This window comes from Ctenopharyngodon idella, chromosome 18, assembly GCF_019924925.1.
Source record: "Ctenopharyngodon idella isolate HZGC_01 chromosome 18, HZGC01, whole genome shotgun sequence".
NCBI classification, from domain to species: domain Eukaryota; kingdom Metazoa; phylum Chordata; class Actinopteri; order Cypriniformes; family Xenocyprididae; genus Ctenopharyngodon; species Ctenopharyngodon idella.
This window is the reverse complement of record NC_067237.1, coordinates 2069148-2091760: the sequence shown is the minus strand read 5'-3', so window position 1 is coordinate 2091760 and position 22613 is coordinate 2069148. Positions and strand designations below refer to the sequence as shown.

General features: G+C 37.5%; 1 protein-coding gene across 1 annotated transcript; it reads left to right on the top strand.

Moving 5' to 3' along the window:
- The first annotated feature begins 112 nt into the window (after positions 1-112).
- On the top strand, positions 113-919 carry gemin7 (gem (nuclear organelle) associated protein 7). Its single transcript, XM_051870209.1, has 2 exons — positions 113-272; positions 374-919. The coding sequence occupies exons 1-2, from the start codon at positions 201-203 to the stop codon at positions 773-775; spliced, it is 474 nt and encodes a 157-aa protein (XP_051726169.1). The 5' UTR covers positions 113-200; the 3' UTR covers positions 776-919.
- Positions 920-22613: the final 21694 nt, after the last annotated feature.

Genomic DNA, 22613 nt, shown 5'->3' with positions numbered 1-22613 from the left:
AAATTATATTTGTTAAAAACTTTTTATTTTATTTTGTAAAGTCCACAGCATTGTAAAGTATATTCCTATTGTATTTGTATATGATATATTATCTTTGTATTAAACTAATTACGATTGTTTAGCAAGCATAAATCATTTATAATAAACACTGCAATATTCCACAAAAAAATAAGAATGGTCCATTTTGATTTTCTTGCTTGATGACTTTTATTTTGAAAATAAAAATATCTCTTCCGGTCGGACATTCAGACGCTGCGCTCCTTTTGAATGAGGTACGTAAACAGCAGTTGCAGCAACAGATGACACTTTATATCTTTAAAGTAAAGTCACCATTACCACATGCGAGTTCGTGATGTGTGTCTTCTTTAAACAGGCATCTGAACTGAGCAGTATGAAAACTCCAGTGAGTGTTCTCCGGCTGCCCCGAGGTCCGGACCCGAACAGCCGAGGATTCGACCCGAACTCTCCCCGCTTCATCGCTCTGTGTCCTACAACACTCTCCTCCGCCACCTCGTCTTCATCAGGAAGCGTTGACGAAGAGGAGCAGCGGCTGCGGTCAGATCTGCGAGAGAGATTTCTGCGGACACTCTTATCGATGACAGACAAACAAGTGGAGTTCAACATGCACGAGAAAGTGCGCGTTCGCGCGAGGTTCGGGGCCTCAGATATAGACGTCCTGAATTTCCAGGTGTCTGATTTGGAGACTCCTCTCGGTGTTCAGAAAGAAGCCCTTCTGAGAAGCCAGGATGTGATTTCATGCTCATTTGAGCTGTGAGTGAGAGTTTATTGTGGCACGCGATGCTGATCTTCACCACAAGATGGCGGCGGAAGTATTGTCATTGTGTAACGATGACTGAAGTTTAATGAGTTCAAGGAACTTTCTCGTTGTTTTCATGTAATAAACGTTCAGAACTTCATACTTAATGCTTCATATTTTTTTTATAGAGTAGTTATTATTCAAAACTGCCCCGAAATGAATCACAACATTACAAATTTGCGCCATAAATGTCATGTGACTAATTATTCTGGAGCCATAGGTAAATAACATCATATTTTAGCACAGCTGACTTTGGCCAAAGACATCTAAGATAGATAGGTAGAGTCCTTAAAAGCTTCTGACAGTGTTAGTGATCCCTTATCTTGCAGGATTTAACCTGAATTTAACTGTCCACCTGCACTAAAACACACATTATTTGCATATTGAGTTACAGTTTTTCATTGAAAACTCTCAAAAAGTCTCTGCTACTCACTGTAGCATGAAACACACACACAAAAACCCAGCCGTCCAACATAATAGTCATTTATTTGTGTCCAAAAAGTTCTTTTAAGGGCACAGAAGTTTGTCTTCTAATGGAACGAGGAATCAATGACATTCAATCTTCTTAAAAGGTATGAGGTTGTTTACCAAAGCCAGTTTTATTAGAATATCATTAGACATTGTTCAATGACTGTGCCATTGTTGTTCACGTTACCCTGGCAGAGCGTCTGGGCTTGATGACTCATCCCTACTGCCCTGAAACACAACGGAGAGATAGACAGATCCTGTTTTGTTGTCAGAGCTCCCCATAATTTAATCAGGAAGCTTTACAAGGACATGCAATGTTAATTTCATATTTCAAATCTAGTCATTTTACTCACCTAGTAGCCACGGGCAATCATGTTTTGAGATGCAGGTCTGCGGCCGCTTACGTAAGATGTTCATTGCTCTCATTTAATCATCTTTCTCTCCTTCATTTACTTTAAATGTTTCATTGAATCAATCAAGGTACAAGTGAAGGACTAATGCAATGAAATAAAGTGGATCGAATTGATTGTTTTTCACTTGCAGAAGTACTTTTGTAATGCTTCCTGATTGGACTGTATTAGCGTCTATGTGAGGCATCAACACAATCCAGTGAGTGATTTTGAACTGTTCAAGCGACCTCAGAGATTCTGTCATAGCAGAAGGTTTGAAACTTTAATGCCACGAACCCCCAAATATGATAATCCACTTGTAAGGGACCCCTTAAAATATAAAGAATATTTAAAAAAAAAAAAAATGTACAAAGAAAGACCCATTATAAGTGTGTATTATTTTAAACATATCATTTTTATTATTTAAACATTTTTATTATTTCATTTTAATTATATTATTTTTATATATTTGATATGTATTAAATATATTTTATATTAATTTGTGGCTTTTTTTTTTTTTTTCAGTGTAAATTTGTTTTTGAAAGAAGTCTTTTCTGCTCATCAAGCCTGCATTTATTTGATCAAAAATACAGAAAAAAAATCAGTAATATTGTGAAATATTATTACAATTTAAAATAATGGTTTTCTATTTTAATATACTTTAAAATATAATTTATTTCTGTGATGCAAAGCTGCATTTTCAGCATTATTACTCCAGTCTTCAGTGTCACATGATCCTTCAAAAATCATTCTAATATGATTTATTTTCAATGTTGGAAACAGTTTTGCTGCTTTTTTTATATATATAACCTGTGATACTTTTTTTCAGGATTAATTGATGAATAAAGAGTTAAAAAGAACAGCATTTAGAAATCAAAATAGAAATCTCTTATATTTTAAAGTATATTAAAATAGAAAACCATTATTTTAAATTGTAATAATATTTCACAATATTACTGTTTATTATATATATATATATATATATATATATATATTAGTTTTTATTTGTGTATTTTCCATTTTAATTTTAGTAATTTTGCTGTGTTTTGTCATTTTTATTAGTTATTGTTTTTCTTTGTTTTTTTTTTTTTGTTTTTTTAAATGTCTACATAGTTTTTATTAATTTTATTTCAGTTTTAGTTATTTTAGTACGTTTTACATGTTGAAAGATGAGAAATGTTGCTTTGGCAACTAGCTGAAATGAAAATAAGTTTTAGTTCACTATAATAACCTTGTTCAGTATCCACTATAAAGGACAAGAATGATAACTATATTATTATCCACACCAACGCACAATATTATTCTCTTTATTATAAGCACATTCTGCATTTTTGTCATCTGTCGCTTTAAATGCTCAAGCTCTTCAAAGCAGGATGGATTCTGATTGGCTGTCAATGTTTCTAAGGTTCATCAGCTGGAAAAAAACTATTTGCAGAATTCGGAGCCGCATTTTTAGCATATCTGTCAGAAATAGTAAGAGTAGTATGCTAGACTGTTTTAAATTCAGAATGATTTTTAATACTATATTTCTATCGTTATCATTATTTTTAAAAAGCTACTTTTTATTTTTATTTTTTGACAAAAAAAAAGTAATAAACATTCAAGTTTTTAGATCAAAAGATCATGAAAAACACGTTTTTTTTAGCCTGCAGCCTCCAGATGTACACTGAAAAAACATCCATGTGCCTGTGTGTGTGTGTGTGTGTGTGTGTGTGTGTGTGTGTGTGTGTGTGTGTGTGTGTGTCAGCGATGGTACAAGAAATCTGCCCTGTCCAGCGCCATTGGCCAGCAGGAAGCACATTCCAGTCCGTCCTGTTTGCGGCCCTCTCTCTCTTCCTGCCAGGCGCAGGAACATGTCTGTGATAACTTACAAAAATACATCACAGACCCTGCGGCCCCTCTCTGAACCATCCTTTTAAAATGAACCAGCTGAATGAATGGCCAGAATCGCTCGGGTCAGAATGTGCACGTAACAGCTCGATGTTTTCTACAGCACGGACATTTTCAGTGGTATCAGATTATCGATGTGAAATCTGCCTTCGGTTTAGTCCATCATCCTGCGACCTTCTGTTATCACCTGCCATTGTTAGCGATCCATCTATTTTTGTGTTCAAATAGAATCCACCGTTTCCTCTGAGATTATTTCACCTGAACATCACTGTGATTCACAGGCAGCTGCAGATAAAGAGCTGAAGGAGGAGCGCAGTCATGAGTTCACATGAAAGATGAAATATACAAATGCATTTTATAGTGTATATATATATATATATATATGGAGCTCAGTCTGCCAGTAATGTTTAGTTTCAGGCAGAGATGTTGGCTCCATCTCTTTGGGATGTTTACTGCTATGTGCCCATTGTGAAGGCCAGAGTCAGTCTGAGTCACCCTCGACCCGGCCGTCCTGAGGTTTGTTTAACTTGCTTTCAAAGAATTTTGGAGCTGCTCCAGTGATTGTGACTCCGCAGGAGTTAATGCAGCCTGTGCACCGACTCGGACTCTAGAAGCCTGAAGAACGAGAGAGACGAAGGTCAAGGACATGCCAGACTACACTAATAGAAAGTCCAAGCACTGCAAGTATCATAAACACTTTAAAACACAATAAGATATTTCTTCAGCTATATGGGCATTTTTGGCTCTGTGAAAACTGTCCTAAACACACATTCTGACTAGTTTAATTCTTGTTTCACATCACTTTTAAAGTAAAATGTCCAGTGAGTGGCACTAAAAGTCTGTTCAGATTTATCTGAAACAGATGAACGTGAATCTGGCAAAGTTTTATTATGTTGGTTGTTATACAGCAGTTCGCAAATGAAATGTTCGGTGAGTGGTGCTACAAGGTTAATGCACACATTTGAAAATAACATCCACCTACACTAAACTTGACCGTAAACCTGAGTGATAGTGCTAACAAAAGCAAACGAGATAAAAACACATATGGAACCATTCCATTTTTAGCTGCTTCTATAAGTCTTTGAGCTCTTTTATCTTGACTCGTGTTTCACGGGACTCGTACCCGAGCGCTCCGTATCACAAGTGCAATGCTGTACCGGGTGAGCGAACTGAGCAAGTTTACGTAAGCAATAAGATACTCGAGGCTGTGCTGTATCGTGAATAAGTCAAGGCTGAAGGGTGTTTTTAGGCATGACGCGAAGCGGAATAACCCCTTCAGCCGTGACTTATTCACGATACAGCACAGCCTCGAGTACCTTATTGCTTTTATAAAACGGTTACCACGCAATACAAATATTAAAGCCAAGAATATGTATCAATGCAACTTTCATGAATTAAACTTTCACCAAAAGCCTTCCTTCCGCCGGAATAAATAGTCCCTGACTGTAAACAGCAACAGAAGTTACATTATTACGCCATTAGATGGCGGCAAAGACTGTCTTTATGAGTGTGTCAGTCAGTAGCGAAGACTTTTACATTGAAAAGACTGAATTGTTGTGAACACGGAACAAGACGCAACTGACAAATGCTTTGACTAGCGCTGTCAGTCACGGGAAAACCCCTTAACTGTTAAAAGGACAAGATATTGCAGTGGACATTTAAACAGATTTTTTATTATGAAAATAGGACTGACCAAAAGGAAAACGCTAAACGTGAATGCAGGTAATAAACTCGCTCACTCGATCTCTTTCTCACAATACTCTTCTACATAATATAGTAAGCTTCAATGAACAATATCAGCTGAGAACAAACGGTTTACGTGTCTGTTCTATTAAACTACGGTTATTAGACGTCTTTTAAATGCAAAATTGCTTGCTAGGAGTTCTACTAGTGTTCATTTCAGCTGAAAACTGCTTTAAATTGTATGTATAGGTACGTTTTTTGGAGTTTTGAAAAGATATAGAGTCACACACAGATTACACACACATATACTAAATTATTAGAAGTTCGTTCTAAGCTCTACTATCACCTAAATCTGAACAGTTGCAATAGTGATGCTCCTCTTAGCAAACTCCACTGAAAGCTTTGAGAAGTTTTCATTTCACATGCTGCTGCTTGTACCACAACTGGCTAGGCAAACAGGTGGAGATTGGGTGGGACACACGGCCTCTGTCTAGCCAGGAAGGACTGGACACAAGGGGAGATCCTAATTATAAAGAGATGAGAGATAGCTGCTTTTATCTGAATCAAAGTGGAGGGTCTCTCCCCACACCCCTCAGGGATTAAACACCGGAAGATTGTGCTAATGAGAGACCGCGCTGCTTTAGATGACATTAAACTCTCTCTTATGGGAAGCTCACTTGACCATTCTCCCACGCATTATCCGATGGGAACATGATAACCGGCTATGGAGTCGTTTTCTGAGGACAGTATCTCTTCAGTCTGCAAAAACTGAGATGTTCTGGGTTCTGTAAGCGATGCGATGAAACAGACTAAAGATGTGGCTAAGAGCTGCCCAGGCGGCATTACTCATTCTCCTTTAGTTTAACTTGATGTACTGAAATAACTAAAAAGGCAGTAAAAAAATTTATAAAAACTATATGGACATATAAAAAAAAAGAAAAGAAAAAAAAGAAAAAAACTAAATACTAAAATTACTAAACTTAATGGAAATATAAAAAAGTAATAAAACTGTATAGACATATTAAAAAAAAAAACTAATATTAAAATGATAAAAAGTAAAATTAAAAATATAAATAATAATAAAAAAATATATATACATATTTTAAAAAAAATTACTAAAATTAATGGAAAATATAAGAAATAATAAAATCTATATAGACATTTTAAAAAAAAACTATACTAAAATTACTAAAATTAATGGAAAATATAATAAATTAATAAAAACTATATAGACATATTTAAAAAAAACTAAATATTAAAATTACTAAAATTAATGGAAAATATAAAAAATTAATAAAAACTATATAGACATATTTTAAAAAAATACAACTAAAATTATTAAAATTAATGGAAAATACAAACAAATAATAAAAACTATATAGACATTTTTTTTTTTAAAATTAAACAAAAATTACTAAAAATTAATGGAAAATATAAGAAAGAATAAAAACTATATAGACATTTTTTTTTTTTTTAAATAAGACTAAAACTACTAAAATGAATGGAAAATTTAAAAAAAATTAAAAACAATATATACATATTAGAAAAAAATAACACTAAAAACTAAAATGACTAAAATAATAGAAATATAAGAAATACTACTGTAAAAACTGTATAGACATTTAAAAAAAATAAATAAAACTAAACTAAAATTAGTCAAATTAAAGGAAAAAAAATGAAAACTAATTCAAAATATTAATAAAAACTAATAATACTATAATGAAATAATACTGCACAATCACTCAAAGTCATGAAGTGGGGTTCACAAGTGGTCCTGTTGGATATCATCACCTGTGCTTTGCATCGTTCATCTTGTTTCCAACCATTTTCCCAAAAGAATCCTATCAGCACCGATACAAACGTCTGGTATGAACTGCATAGAGAATGATTCATCAAAGCCAGGCAAAAGCATCAGTATTTGTCTTTAGTGAGCTCACTGAACAGGAGTTTCGCGTTTAGGGAGTTTCACGTTGAAAGCATTAGGCCTGACAGGCAGACAATGAAAGCTGTTAAGAACTTGCTATAATAATTCTCTAATTAGACAAAAACAGGAAGTAGACAAGCAATATCTATTGAGTGGTTTCCTGTTGGAAGCCAGTACATTTGTTGTTGGTCCAAGTCCTAAAACTGGGACCCTGCCATGCCAGAGTTATTTTCATTTTGATGCTAAACGGCATTCTTCTCTGGTGAGAGGCAGTTTAAGGGCTTTCTGTCAAAACACGTTATTAATCTCCCTCAATTTATTCAAGTAGTTACATTGAATCACTTAAGGAATGTTGTGGACAGGCTACACAAAGGAACAGTGTGTGTGTGTGTGTGTGTGTGTGTGTGTGTGTGTGTGTGTGTTTTCTTTATGAAAACTGGTCTAGTTGCTTTAAAGGTCAATCATATATTTCAAAGTAATGTATGTTTGCAGAGAGAACAGATTTTAATGATTAAAGGGATATACTGCATAGTTGATGCAAAAAAAAATAAAAAAATCTGTCATTAACACCCTTGTGTTGTTTTGTGGAAAAAAGAAAGTAATATAGGGTTCGAATGACAAGAGGGGAGTGTAATAAATAACAACTGTAAATGAACAAGTGGTCCTGTGCCAAATATGAAATAAAAAATGTTATAGGACTCCTTTCTTTCTGGCACAAATTTTGCTGACAGTTTCTGTGCATACTATTACATTCATAAAAAAAAAAAACTAAAAAAAACAATCAACGGATTCCCATCATCCCATCCCCATGTCCTCTAACCTGTTACATTGCTCCCATCCTCCCCTCTCTCCCTCTCTCTCATACATTCATCCTTTTTTTTCTGTCTCATGACCACAATTGTCTTGACTGGGTGGAAGAAGTGGCAGATGTGATTACAGTAAGTGAGACTGAGGCTCTTGATCACACATTTTACTCCAGTGAGTATTTCTATGCATGGGTTTATGTTTTAAGTATACACATTCTTATCTTTCCTCTACTGAACACTGTAACTCTTTGTATGAATGTATTAGCGTTGTCACCATATTGTAATTTCAAACCTAGATATAATATTGGTGGATCTCAAGTGAGTGACAGGTTGCCCCGCCCTCGTCATCAGAGAAGAGAAGAGATGCTGCAATTATGCCTGGTGTCTCTGGTGTCTCCAGAATGTGTCTGTGAAGCTTCAGCTCAAAATATCCCACAGATCACGCCTGTTTTTGTGTGTGTCCCTTTAAATGCAAATGAGCCGCTGCTCCCGTCCCCCCTTCTAGAAGAGGGCGGAGCTTTATCAGCTTGTACTTCAACAACAAAGCTGGAGAATCTCACGCAGCCAAAATGAGGATTGTCAGTAACGGTGTTCAGCCTTACATTGTTCAAACCGGAGTCGACACTGATAGAGAGACTCAGGAAGAAGTTACAACTTTTAGAATGAAACTGGACGTTTCTGAATGATTAGTTGATGAATTTATTTAGTTGCTGTGGAGTTAACTTTATTCAAATTACCGATTAGCATGTGCCGTCATGATCATCTATAAATTGTTGTACAGGTGCTCATGTGGGAACTGTGGTAGGATATTGTTTTCGACCAATCTTTCAGAATCAACGTTTGGCAAGATCCAGCTTTGCGTAAAATGATTTGCACAAACATATAAGACTTTACCTAATTTCTTCGGCACATTTCCTTATTAAATGAAACTCATCCACTGTGTCCTCAGTGGCTCAGATGCCGGGAGTCTACAGAGACTCTTATGTTCATTGGTACATCCAAAAACAGAACATTTGTAATGTTTATGTGGCGCAGACGGTAACACTTTAGTTTGGGGAACAATTTTTACTTTTAACTAGTTGCTTATTAGCTTGCATATTGGCTGTTTATTAGTACTTATAAAGCACATATTAAAGCGTTATTCTGCATGACCATATTCTATCCCTAAATCCTACCCCATTCCTAAACTTAAACGCTAAAACAACAAGCTTAACTAGCTATTAATAAGCAGTAAATTAAGAGTTTATTGAGGCAAAATTCATAGTTAGTATGAATGAGTTTCCCATACCAAAGTGTTATAATATCATATAGTGTCCAATATCAATAGGTTCTATAGTGAGGATTTAAACATAGCGCACTATGTGCTGCTCACTCGGGGCGGGATCTATGCTAATAGGGCAGATCGTCACCAGTCATGGGCGGGGCTTATCCCTACTGTGACGTCATATAACGTGTTTTTCCCAAACCAGTTCAGCAGAAACTCCGCCCCGCAGCTGATTCCAAAGATTTTGCTGGTCACGTCAATCACAGTACTGATTGCCTACACCAAACACTGATCCCTAAACCTGCCTGTCACTGTAACCTTAACCAATGAAATCAGCTGCAGGGCGGGATTTCTGCTGAACTGGTTTGGGGGGGAAATCACGCATTTGGAACAGCATATTTTCAGACATTGCTTCTGATTTATGGGGATCATAAAAAAAGGAGTGGGTGGATTTTTACCATTATTGGCTGGTTGTGCATCAGTGTTCAAACACCATGTAAAAGTGAATTTTACATAATAGGTCCCCTTTAAAGACCCACTGAAGTGCCTTGAAATGCGCGGCATTATTCAATGTGTTGACGTAATTTCCACTGAAACAGGAAGACAGGATGGGACATATCGAACAGCTCCTCCCCTTTTTTTAAATAGCTAATAGCGTTTCGTTTAAATCACAGAGCCGTTGAACTCGGTAAAGCCGCAGTTTCCTCCTAATCTCTAACCGTTTCTCCTCCTAGTCTCCTCCATATCGCTATAAAATACAGCATTCTGAATTCAATTTGATTGGACAGAAGATCTGATGAGAAGCTGAAGTGCATCAAAATCATTGATTCATATTGGCGGAAGTGAGAGACTATAGGGGTCCCACTTTATATTAAGTGGCCTTAACTGCTATATACTTACATTTAAATTAATCATTTGATACAATGCACTTATTGTGTACATACATGTTTTTACATTGTACTTATATTTTAAAAACAACTGCATGTAATTACATCTGTAATTAATTTCTGTAATTACATTTATAATTACACTGTTGACCCTTCCCTTACACCTCACCTCTACCCTTAAACCTACCCATACCACCAAACCTGTCCCTAACCTTACCCGTATCCACCTCAATAACAGCAAAAGTGTTTTGCAATTCAATATGAACCCAATAAGTACATCACACTTATTTTTTGATGTAAGTACATAGTAGTTAAGGCCACTTAGTGGGACCACTATAAGTTTTGAATGCTTATTTCTTCTAAATGCGAATTTTGTCATTGTTTTGGAGCACACAGATAACAAAAAGAGTAACGTGCTCACACTAAAAGCCAAAAAACTTCAATTTTGAATTCATGGGGACATGGATTTAAAACAATAATGATGTGCATGGATAAAATATTTATATATACTCCAATATTCCATAAAAAAATAAGAATTGTCCATTTTGATTTCATGATGACTAAGTTTTACTACATTTACTGTGAAGCGAGACACTCTGAGATGCTGAAAACACGGATCATGAGCGGCTTGGGTGTAAATGAACACAATGACGCACTTCACTCCGAAACACGCAGCGTAACAGAATATTTCATTAAAACACTCAGTGCAGTGTGTACCTCTCTGTCAGAGAGAAGAGAGAGGGAGAAATCAGCTAGTATCGGTGTATCTAAACTAGGAAAATGAGAATTTAAATGGTTTCAAATATTTCAGGTATACTATGATGATACTGAAATGTTACTTTGGATCACGTTCACAAAAATGATTCTAATTTCAAAGGGCTTTAAAAGAGATGTTAAAAACCAACATTTGTGTAAGCGGACTTTTGATACTAAGCTTTTAAAGTAGATCTCGTATAGCTCGTAAAAATTCAACTCAAACACACACTGTTCCTTCTCTCTCCTTCTACCGTCTTTTCTCTTCCCCTGACATGGTTTTCTCCAGTGCTTGATTTACGTCAGTCAGGACAAGGACATCCACCCGTTAGTCGCGCCGCTGACGTAGACGTGACCGCCCATCTCTCCTCCCTCTCGCAAATTGGGGTCACCAACCTTCATCAGCCAAAGCGGGTGAGTCATCGTCGGGCCGGCTCGCAGCAGAGTCACCGTGGGACATCGGCGCTTCCGTCTCTTGCCCAAATTAAGTAGGGCCGACCTGACATTGTCTGTTCTGTGCTGTCAAATCACTCTCGGGTGGGGAGAAGAGGAAGAACGGCAGGATTCATGATTAGGGACTGGATCTGTCTGCGCTCTGAAGGGGATCCGGGTGGGATGGATGATTAAGGGGGAGATGGGAAGAAGACAAAATAAAGGGGCAGAGAGGAAAGGGAATAGATGGAGAGGTAGAGGGATGGGTTGGCAGGGTCCCAGGACACGTCTCTCGCGACCAGCGTATTTACTGATCCTATCTGTGAGTCTGAATCTGAATAAACACCCGGTCTAGATAAGGAACAGAAGACATATACAGATACACATACACACGTACACTCATGTTCATGCAGTCAAACGAGACTCTAGGCTTTGAGGGAGGAATGATTTGTACATTTATTTGTACATGCTGTCTGTGTTTATTTTAGCACCTAATTTTGCAAATTAGGTAACAGTATGATTCCAATAAATTCTGGTGAATTGCTATTTCAGCACCTTATACCGGATTGTGGGTGGTTGATAAATAAGAAACACTGCATCCTTTCCATTTAAATCCTGTGTTCTCTGGAATACTTGAGTCTGATCGGTCAATCGTGACATGGAGCTATTAAAAACACTAAGCTATACAGTATATTTGGACATTGTCCATGGCAACATATCGGTGTTACTTTCTTGACTCCCATATCATTTGGCAGTCACCTTCTTTTCATACTTACCAAGTTTGGAGAGCAAATTTTTTGCCATCTTGTGACTGCACTGAAATGGTCCTTGAGATGCAGGATTAAGTTTATGGTGGGGCTCAATAAATCAATATAATAAATATAATAAACTGAGAATTGTTGTATTTTCAGTTTTCATTTTAGTTTAGTTTTTTTTTTTTTTTTTTTCTGCAATTAAGTTTATATTTTATTTCAGTTAATGTTTCAAGTAACAAAAATGTTTTTTTATTTTATGGTTTTAGTTTTAACTTTAATAACTCTGAAGCAAGAAAATGAAATCATCGATCAGCACAAAAAGGAAGCTGTATGAGATGTTAGATTGAAACTAATTTGGCTAGCAAACTAATCTACAGAAAAAATTACTTCAATTACAGACTAATAATAATTTGTAAACTAGAAGCTACAATTTGTAAACAAACTTTGATGTTGGCTTGAGAGAGCCTGAATGGGTGTTCAGCCAAAATGTGTTCTGGATAAATAAATAAATAAATAAATAAATAAATAAATAAATAAATAAATAAATAAAGTTCTTGTATTTAGGGCTGTAACAAACGATTATTTTGATGATTGACTAACTACTATGTACTAACATTTAAACTGATCATTTAATTATTGTGTACATACATGTTTTTACACTGTACTTATATTTTTAAAAATACTTACATGTATCTACAGCTTTAGTTAATTTCTATAATTACATAAAGACACCTAATATAAAGTGTGACCTTTTTTTTTTTTCTTTTTTTTTTACATTGAATATTATTTTTTGATTGGTCAATTACAGTGCCTTACAAGTATAACCTTAGTTAACCTACCAATAAATAATAACTGTAATTTATGTCATTTTATTTAAACATTTTGTCATAAGATTTACAAAAAACAACAACAACAACAAAAATCCCAACATGTAAAAATAATTTTAATTATGTGCCAATGATTAAAAGGGCATTTATCAGTAATATATCAGTAATACAAATATACATGCTGCTTTCTCACTGTTTGGGATTGACAACAGAATTTATAAATTACAGTTTTTCAATCACTTTGGCTCAATTCTTGAATTCTTGAATTTTTTATTAATTTAAGCAAGTTGCATGTGTTTTGGCACGAGTTAGTACAACAATTTGCACAATAACGGGTGGATTCTCATTGAAACGGTCAAACTCTTGACAACTTTTAAAACATTCTTTCATCGCATGCAAAATTATCTATTTAATTATCAAAATCTTTCAGACATGCATGTATATTCCATAAACATCTATGAAACAGAATGTTTTCTGTGTACTGTATACATAAAATTGTGCATATTGTTTTTCTGTGTACTATTGACTTTTCCCAGTAAACTTTTAGCTACTAATAAAAAAATAAATATATTAAAAACTCACAGTGTAACGCTTGAATGTAACTCTACACCCTTGCTTCATTTAGTATACGTTGATCTATGAATATGCTAATTAGCCCCGCCTCCACTCACTCGCACGAGCTCAGAGATCCACTCGGTCAACTTTACTGAGTTAAATGCTGCACAATGGCATCACTCTTTACAACGTCGGACACATAACGATAATTAATATGATTAGCCTTTTGCTTGACTAGATTATCAAACAGCTAATAATGTGTTGCTAATGTTACACAAACCATGTTCACGTTCGCGAGTAAGACAGCTGCCTTCTAAAAATCAATATCCTTAGAAACGCTTTGAACATCTCAGAACGTCAGTGGAGAAAGGTATATAGTTCATCATAACATTGTAATGTACATCATACACCCTCTATTTGCTAAATCTACCCGATTTTTCATATAAACAGAAAAATATACGGGATAACCTTCTCTTGAGACACTCCTGCTTCATAGTTAATGATATGCTAAAGCCCTCCGGCATGTTGACGTGATTGGTTACAAGGTCAGAAACACCAACGATTTCAAACCGCGTTTTTGAAACTGTCTTTAGATCACTGCAGTTTTAAATAGAAAATACTCAGCAATAGTGTTGACTTATGAATTTGTACATGGTTTGACTTAAAGCATATTAAAAACACCACAAAGACATATAAACAACATTAAAAAACTTGATTTTCACCACAGGGGGGACTTTAAGACACAAACAAATGAGCCAAAGTGAATGAGAAAAACTGTAATATTGTTGCAGTGTTTATCTTGTCGATGGACTGACTTTTTTTGTGTTGTAATGGACTATTTTTATTAGTCCGGATTAGATCTAAGTGATAAAATAAAAATCATTTTAAGTGGGATAATATGGTCAGCCGGTCATTATCACAAAATAAACCACCGAATGATGCAAGACCCCTTCCAAGTTGAATAGAATGCAAAATAATGAACTTGCGCAAGTCCCTTTGTCTTCTGACAGATAATGAGTTTGCTCTGTTGTGATGCAAGCAAAAGACTCTAATCTGTTAAAAGAAAGTTTTTAAAGCATTTTAGCAAGTTAAGAACTAGCCTTTAACACATACGGGCACCTGTTTTATGACAGTGGTCTCTGTGTACTGCATGGTACAGGCTCTCATCTTGACCTTTCGGAGGCCCTGTAAATGACCTGTGGATGCGTGGAGGTCGGCAGAGCGCAGGTGGCGTGAATGTGCATCTGAGCACCTGCAGGACCGTTTCCCCTGTAACCCGTCCACATCTGGCCGGGATCACGGCCTTGCCTCCGCAGCAGACATAAATAACACATCCAGCAATGTGGAACCGTCTGTCCTGCTCCGCTATGAATTACGACCTGCTGTTTTTTCTCTCCCTCTCTCTCTGTCATTTCTCTCGATCTGCCTTTTGTCATTTTTATCTCAGTTGTTCGTGTTTTATCCCCCCCATCTGTGAAGATGAAACATCATCTTCTCGACTTGAGATGTTCTGAAGGACGTTTTCACGAGCCGCCTGATCCCAGTGATATTGGATTAGACTGACATCCTTTCAATGGGATTCAGGATTGGCGGTCTGAGTCTGGAATGCTGCAGTGTTTCATATTCCATCAGCTCTCTGGCATGCCTGCGCATGAACAAGGACAAAGTTTCCAAGAAAAGTTCAATCGCCAGTTGATTTTTAGTATTTCTTTCTTCTTATACGAGATATATAAGCAGCCTTCTTTTGGAAAGTATGTCCAAAGGCCAAACTGTGCTGAGTTTCCATGTGTTTAGAGAGCAATCTATATATATCCGATATCAAATGGCAGATTTTGGCCATGTGCATTAAATCCAGAGGCCACCCATGAGGACGAAAGAGAGACTGATGATTTGCACTTTTCAGCAAGAGTCTCTATAGAGTTATCCATAACATACCACAGCTTACTGCTTATTAACAACAAGAGAGCGAGATACTGTTGCACACTGTTGTGTTATTTACATTATAATTAGTACAGCTCTAAATTCTGATTGGATGAGCCACACTCTGTAGCACAGGTCATAAAAACACACTCGTACACACATTATTCTAAAGAATATTAATGCATTTGCCAGCATAAAATGCCTACAGATGTGAACAGGCTAATTAACTATTACTTGGTGGCAGAATTGTTCATTCTGATTATTATTAATAATAAAGTCTCGCCACCATTATTTATATAGAGTTTTATAGAGATTCTTTACAGTGTTAAACAGGCAAATAATGATCAATGGTGCAAACAGAATTCAATTCTGTTGTAAGGCAGCTCTACAAAGACAATAGTAAACAGTCAGTATTCAGTTGAAATCAGTTCAATGTTGATTCAGTTTGGTTCAATAACTGTGTAAAGATTATCAAATTTGGAATGAATTCATCTATAAAGGAGCTCTGGGAAAAACAGTGATGTCATCATCCAACATGGGTGGGCGGATGGACGGATGGACGGATAGATAGATAGATAGATAGAATGAAATAACGACAGACAGACAGACAGACAGACAGATAGATAGATAGATAGATAGATAGATAGATAGATAGATAGACGGACGGACGGATGGTTAGATGGATGGATGGATGGATAAATGGATGGATGGATAAATGGATGGATGGACAGACGGACGGACGGATGGTTACATAGATGGATGGATGGATGGATGGACAGACCAATAGATGGATGGACTGATGGATGGATAGACCGATGGATGGACAGACGGACGGACGGACAGACATAGATAGATAAATAGATAGATAGACAGACAGACAGACAGACAGACGGACAAACGGACGGACAGATGGATAAATGGATGGACAGACCAATGGATGGATGGACTGATGGATGGATAGACTGATGGATGGACAGACGGACGGACAGAAACATAGATGGATGGATGGATGGGTGGATAGATGGATGGACAGACCAATGGATGGATGGACTGATGGATGGATGGATGGACTGATGGATAGATACATAGATGGATGGATGGATGGATAGATGGATGGACAGACCAATGGATGGATGGATGGATGGATGGACGGAGATAGATAGATAGATAGATAGATAGATAGATAGATAGATAGACGGACGGATGGTTAGATGGATGGATGGATGGATAAATGGATGGATGGACAGACGGACGGACGGACAGTTACATAGATGGATGGATGGACGGACCAATAGATAGATAGATAGATAGACCGATGGATGGATGGATGGATGGATGGACGGACCAACAGATAGATAGATAGATGGACCGATGGATGGACTGATGGATGGATGGACGAACGGAGATAGATAGATAGATAGATAGATAGATGGATAGATGGTCAGACTGATGGATGAAATAATGGATGGATGGATGGATGGATGGACCAACAGATAGATAGATAGATAGATAGATGGACCGATGGATGGACTGATGGATGGATGGACGAACGGAGATAGATAGATAGATAGATAGATAGATAGATAGATAGATAGATGGATAGATGGTCAGACTGATGGATGAAATGAATGGATGGATGGATGGATGGATGGATGGACCAACAGATAGATAGATAGATAGATAGATGGACCGATGGATGGACTGATGGATGGATGGACGAACGGAGATAGATAGATAGATAGATAGATAGATAGATAGATAGATAGATAGATAGATGGTCAGACTGATGGATGAAATGAATGGATGGATGGATGGATGGATGGATGGACGGACCAATAGATAGATAGATAGATCTATGATATAGATAGATGGTTGGATGGATGGATCTCTACATTTTGGTTTCAGGTTTAAAAAAAAAACAAAAAAAAAAACTAGGGTTTGTAGAAGAAGGTTTCCTCTGACAAGTTAATAGTGGTGGATCTTCTCTCTTACACACTGTTGTTCATCCCAAAGCACTATTTTGCTCTTTCTCTTCCGTTTCACAGACCCTCCTTCACTCCTTCACTCATGTTGTCTACTGTAAACTGTTTACACACAATATGGATGGTCGGCATGGAGACGGATCATGGATGTGGTGGAGGGAATCACAGGTGTTCCTGTTTGGATTCTCCAGGGTTTGTGTGTGTATGCGTGTGTCACGGTGCTTTTTCTTTTTTGGAGGAAAAATTCCACCACTGCTACGGACATCTCCCACAAGGCCGATTTATTTATTTCAGCCGTCCAGTCACCCAGACACGTTTACATGAGCAGAGGAGAGCGCACTTCCTGTTAGTTCTAATCTTCCTCTTCTTCTGAAAACCCCTCCGTCTCGTTTTCCGACCCTCCTCACCCCTGGGGCCGGCCGATGCTTTACGCGCCTCCTGCCTCTACCGGCGATAAACAGACGACTAGATTAGAGCTAATTGCAGGATTATTGTTTAGGAGCACAAACCGACAGCTGAGACTATTGCAGCCGCGTGCCACGCATACTAACACTGAAGAACGTGAAGTGGAGGTTGAACAATCAACAAGATTACACTAAACGGCTGCGTATCTGCCCGAGCACACAGTCTCAGATTATATCGTCATGTTGAGTGTTAGATTGACAGCTCATATCGCTTTAATGACACTTACTTCCAAGAAAAGACACCTGACCTTAGTTCTTATCAGGATGATAAACAGAGAGTAGTTTAACTGTTTTCTTAGCAATGCCACATGATGAAATGAGCAGATTTATTTGCATATTATCTGAGTGGTGAGAATGTTGATCACATTAGTAGAGGCTGTTGAGATAAGCATACGAGATTACAGTGTGAGTGTGTCTGTCACATCATGTGTGATGACCGTGATTACAGAGGAATGGTGAGGATTATTAACAAGTGTTTAGATTTTTAATAACGACCATTAAAACTTAAAAATTATAGATTTTTTTTTTTTTTTTAAATATATATACTAGCAACATCATACAGTCTCATAGAAAAAAGAAAACACAGGTAAATAAAATAAATAAAAATAAAATAAACATGATTTTGTTATTTTTGTTTTGGTTGCTGTACAAGAGATATTCAGGTGTCCTAATAAAATATGTAAATTTCCTACTGAGGTAAAACTTGTGAAATTGAGCTGTTCTTTGATTTTAATAGCTCATTTATGTCAGATAAAAACGTCAGAACGCAGACTCATTATTGGCTGGCTCCTGCGTCAGCATTACACGCATGCATCGTGCTGATTACATAATCAAAGCCAGCGTTCGGACGTAAACATGGAAGCACTGCACTGTGTTTATGTAACAGACGTAGGCTAGTAGAAGCTGTGTGTGTAAACCTCACTCCCCTGATCTCAAGAGATGCTCTAGCGACTGACGCTAGAGGTTGCAGCCTTTAGCCTCCTTGTTAGAGCGTCCAGCTCCCACGGCGGAGACCCAGGTTCGAGGCCTGTGCAGAGCGGGGTGAGTAGGACCTGGGTAGAGGGGTTACATTGGTGTTGTGACCCGGGTGGGAGTGAGGTTTAGGGGGGTGAGTGTAACAGACGTAGGCTAGTAAGAGCTGTGTGTGTAAACCTCACTCCTCTGATCTCAAGAGATGCTCTAGTGACTGAGGCTAGAGGTTGCAGCCATTAAGGCTGGTTCACACTGTGCGATTTTGGCCACGATTTGGTCGTCTGAGACAAATTTTGCAAATCCTAAAGATTCCTATAATCCTAGCATAAAATCTGTAGTCTTTGATCGCTAGTTTGACATGTTCACAGACAGTCGGTTAATGACCGTTGCGATCAAATTTTACCTCTGACGAAATTCTGTCAGTGTCAGAATATTTGGCGCACAATCCTCCAGTGTTACTTCTCCTACGACGAACATCAAATTTCTTTGTTTTTCAAGACAAGCCGTGATCAAAATTAACGACAGAGATGTCTTTGTTAGCCACCATTTCAGTCCCGCATATAATGCAGCTCACAGTCATCGAACGTCTATGGGTTGATGATGTAAAACTCTGGACAAGTTTTCATGCGCGCGTCCCTTTTTAACACGTCTTGACTGTCGTACAGTCTGACATAAATGACAGCTGAGATCCCAAAGTGTGCATGAGGATCATGTTCGTACAGTCTGACAAGCAACCATCGTAAAGGACTATTATAAATCGCACAGTGTGCACCCAGGTTTTGGCCTCCTTGTTAGAGCGTCCAACTCCCACGGCGGAGACCCAGGTTCGAGGCCCGCACAGAGCGGGGCGAGTAGGACCTGGGTAGAGGGGTCTAGACTCCTTGTTAGAGCATCCGACCTGGGTTCGCGTCCCACTTGGAGCAGGCAGGTGCGAACTGGAGGGGCTACATTTACTACGTCAACTTTGTAGAAGAATGACAGGGAAGAGAAGAGATCGTTGAATAAAGTCATTATTTTTGTTTTGTTTTTGCACACAAAAAGTATTCTCGTCACTTCATAACATTAAGGTTGAACCACTGCAGTCACGTGGACTATTTTAATGATGTCTTTAGTACCTTTCTGGGCCTTGAAAGTGGTGGTTAAATTACTGTCTATTGAAGAGTCAGATGCCTCTCGGATTTCATCAAAAATATCTTAATTTGTGTTCTGAAGATGAACGAAGGTCTTACGGGTTTGGAACAACATGGGTGAGTAATGACAGAATTGTCATTTTTGGCTGAACTAACCCTTTAAATAAACCGGAGAGCTGTTTTAAAGTGGAAAACTAAGTTGCAATTCTAATTGAAAGAGACACTGTCTGTGTTCAAAATGCCCTCATACCCTTAAATAGGGCACTATTTGGGACAGCCATTTGTAGGGGTGTCAGAAACCATAGTGGACGATATTGAGTGCACACATTCAATCCCACAATGCACTGCAATAACGAGTGTACAACTGATGTATGCTCAACAGCTAGAGAATACCCATAATGCACTGTGAAAGTCACGTGCCGAATGAATTCCCGCGTCTGACCAGAAGATGGCGCCTGAATATCCATCCATCCATCTTCCGCTGGTCCAATGTGGGTACAGCATAATATCATACATGTATAAATTCATTTTTAAGTGATTATTAAATTGCTTAATTAAGGTTTATACATAGTTTCCATGGCAGAGTTAAAGATAAATGTTTTCATTACTATTGGAGCTGCCAGTTTAGTAAGTTTCAAATGATTATTAAACAGCAAGCACAAACTGTGCAAAAGCAGAAGCCCTTCTGGCGCACTCAGTGTTCGAATTCACTCACTCGATTTGATTCACTCCTTCAAGTGAACTATATTAGTGGAGTAATGTAGGGAATAGTGAATGAGGGTATAGGGGGCGATTTCGAACACAGCAACTGATACTGTAAAGCTGCTTGTTTTGAAGTAATACACTGTATAAAGTGCTGTATAAATAAACGTGACGTGACTTTACTGGAGTACCGAATTGCAGAGCTGGTGTAAACATATGCACATCTCTATGATCAGAAGTTTCTTAACCGTCGTTTTCTCACCACTGTCATTTTTGTTGTGTGTTTAGCACATATTTACATATTCATCTAAATGTCGCTCTCAGCAGTGTGGACAACGTTGGGATGTTCGCTGACAGTCATGTATTTTGAACTTCTTTTTACCCCTAAGCGAAGCCCGAAAAATAACTTCGCCGTGAGTATATAGGGACCTTAAGGGTCAAGGTGAAGACCCAAGGGCCACAAACCTGAACTCTTATGTTCTCTCTGTTACAAGCTTCTGATCACTGACAAAATCACGGGCAATGATAACAAAACAGAACAGAAAGCCTCACATTTACACACACACACACACACACACACACACACACCCTGGTGCATGTTTACCCATGTGACGACCTTTTCTTAAACGTTTGCACCGATGATATCATTGGAATGTGTTGTGGAGGAGTGAGAGGTGGAGTATCAGGACAATACAATGCGTGTGTGTGTGTGTGTGTGTCTTTATATATCTGTGATGGCCAGCCGTGTTTTATCATGTAATGCAGCAAAGCACCGCTTGCCAAGCATATGCTGGCAGAACAGCGATTAACACTCAGAGGAAGTCGCTGGTCTCTCACCGTCTCACTCATGAGCGGGTACAGGAACGAGGCATGGGACACCCCCATCCTAATCTCATCACTCTCTCTGTCCTTCGCTTTGGCTCTTTCTTTATTTTTTGCTATGTCTTTCAACAAACAATGACTTAAAGAGAAAGGAATCTTATCTCAGAATGTACTTTGGAATTTCCATCGAATGCAAAGCACTCTATGTTTGTCAGAAAATTGGAGAGAGAATTATTGGGGAAAGTTGTTCACCTGTATTCAACTCAGATTAACTCCCATCAAACTGAAAGTCCCAGCATGCACCAGCTCATTTCATTGCAATCCTTTGCTGTTTTCAAATGGTCCAGTATTCAGATTAAAGGGTTAGTTCACCCAAAAATGAACATTTCTGTCATTAATTACTCTGTCTTTCCACACCCGTAAGACCTTCGTTCATCTACAGAACACAAATTAAGATATTTTTGATGAAATCCGAGAGGTTTTTTTTTTATAATAATGAGTTGGCGTTCTGATGCAGAACCTGGAAGTGCTGGATGTAAACAGCGTAGCAGTAAGACAGGGGAGAGAAGATATTGTTGAATAAAGTCATTATTTTTGTTCTGTTTTTGCGCACAAAAAGTATTCTCATCGCTTCATAACATTAAGGTTGAACCACTGTAGTCACATTGACAATTTTAGCCATGTTTTTACTACTTTTCTGGACCTTAAAAGTGGTAATTACGTTGCTTTCTAAGGGAGATAAAAAACCTCTCGGATTTTATCAAAAATATCTTAATCTGTGTTCCGCAGATGAACGAAGGTCTTACGGGTGTGGAACGACATGAGGGTGAGTAATTAATGACAGAAATTTCATTTTTGGGTGAACTAACCCTTTAAGCTCTGCAAATACAACTAAAACCTATAGAGGATGAATCTGAAAAAAATAGTAAAAGAACTAGAATTTACTGTAAAGTAATGCATTTGAACTATTTGCAAATATTTTTATTTTAAAATTTGCACACATTCAGTCTTAATTGTACACTGTCTAATATGCCAAAAAGGGCTTCATTAGTGTTTTTGTCTCGTTACTTTCTTAGCAGTTCAATTCTGAAATACATTACATGAATCACGTAAATGTTAAAGGCTATTTTCAATTCAAAACGAAAAAATATAACAGCAACAACAACAACAA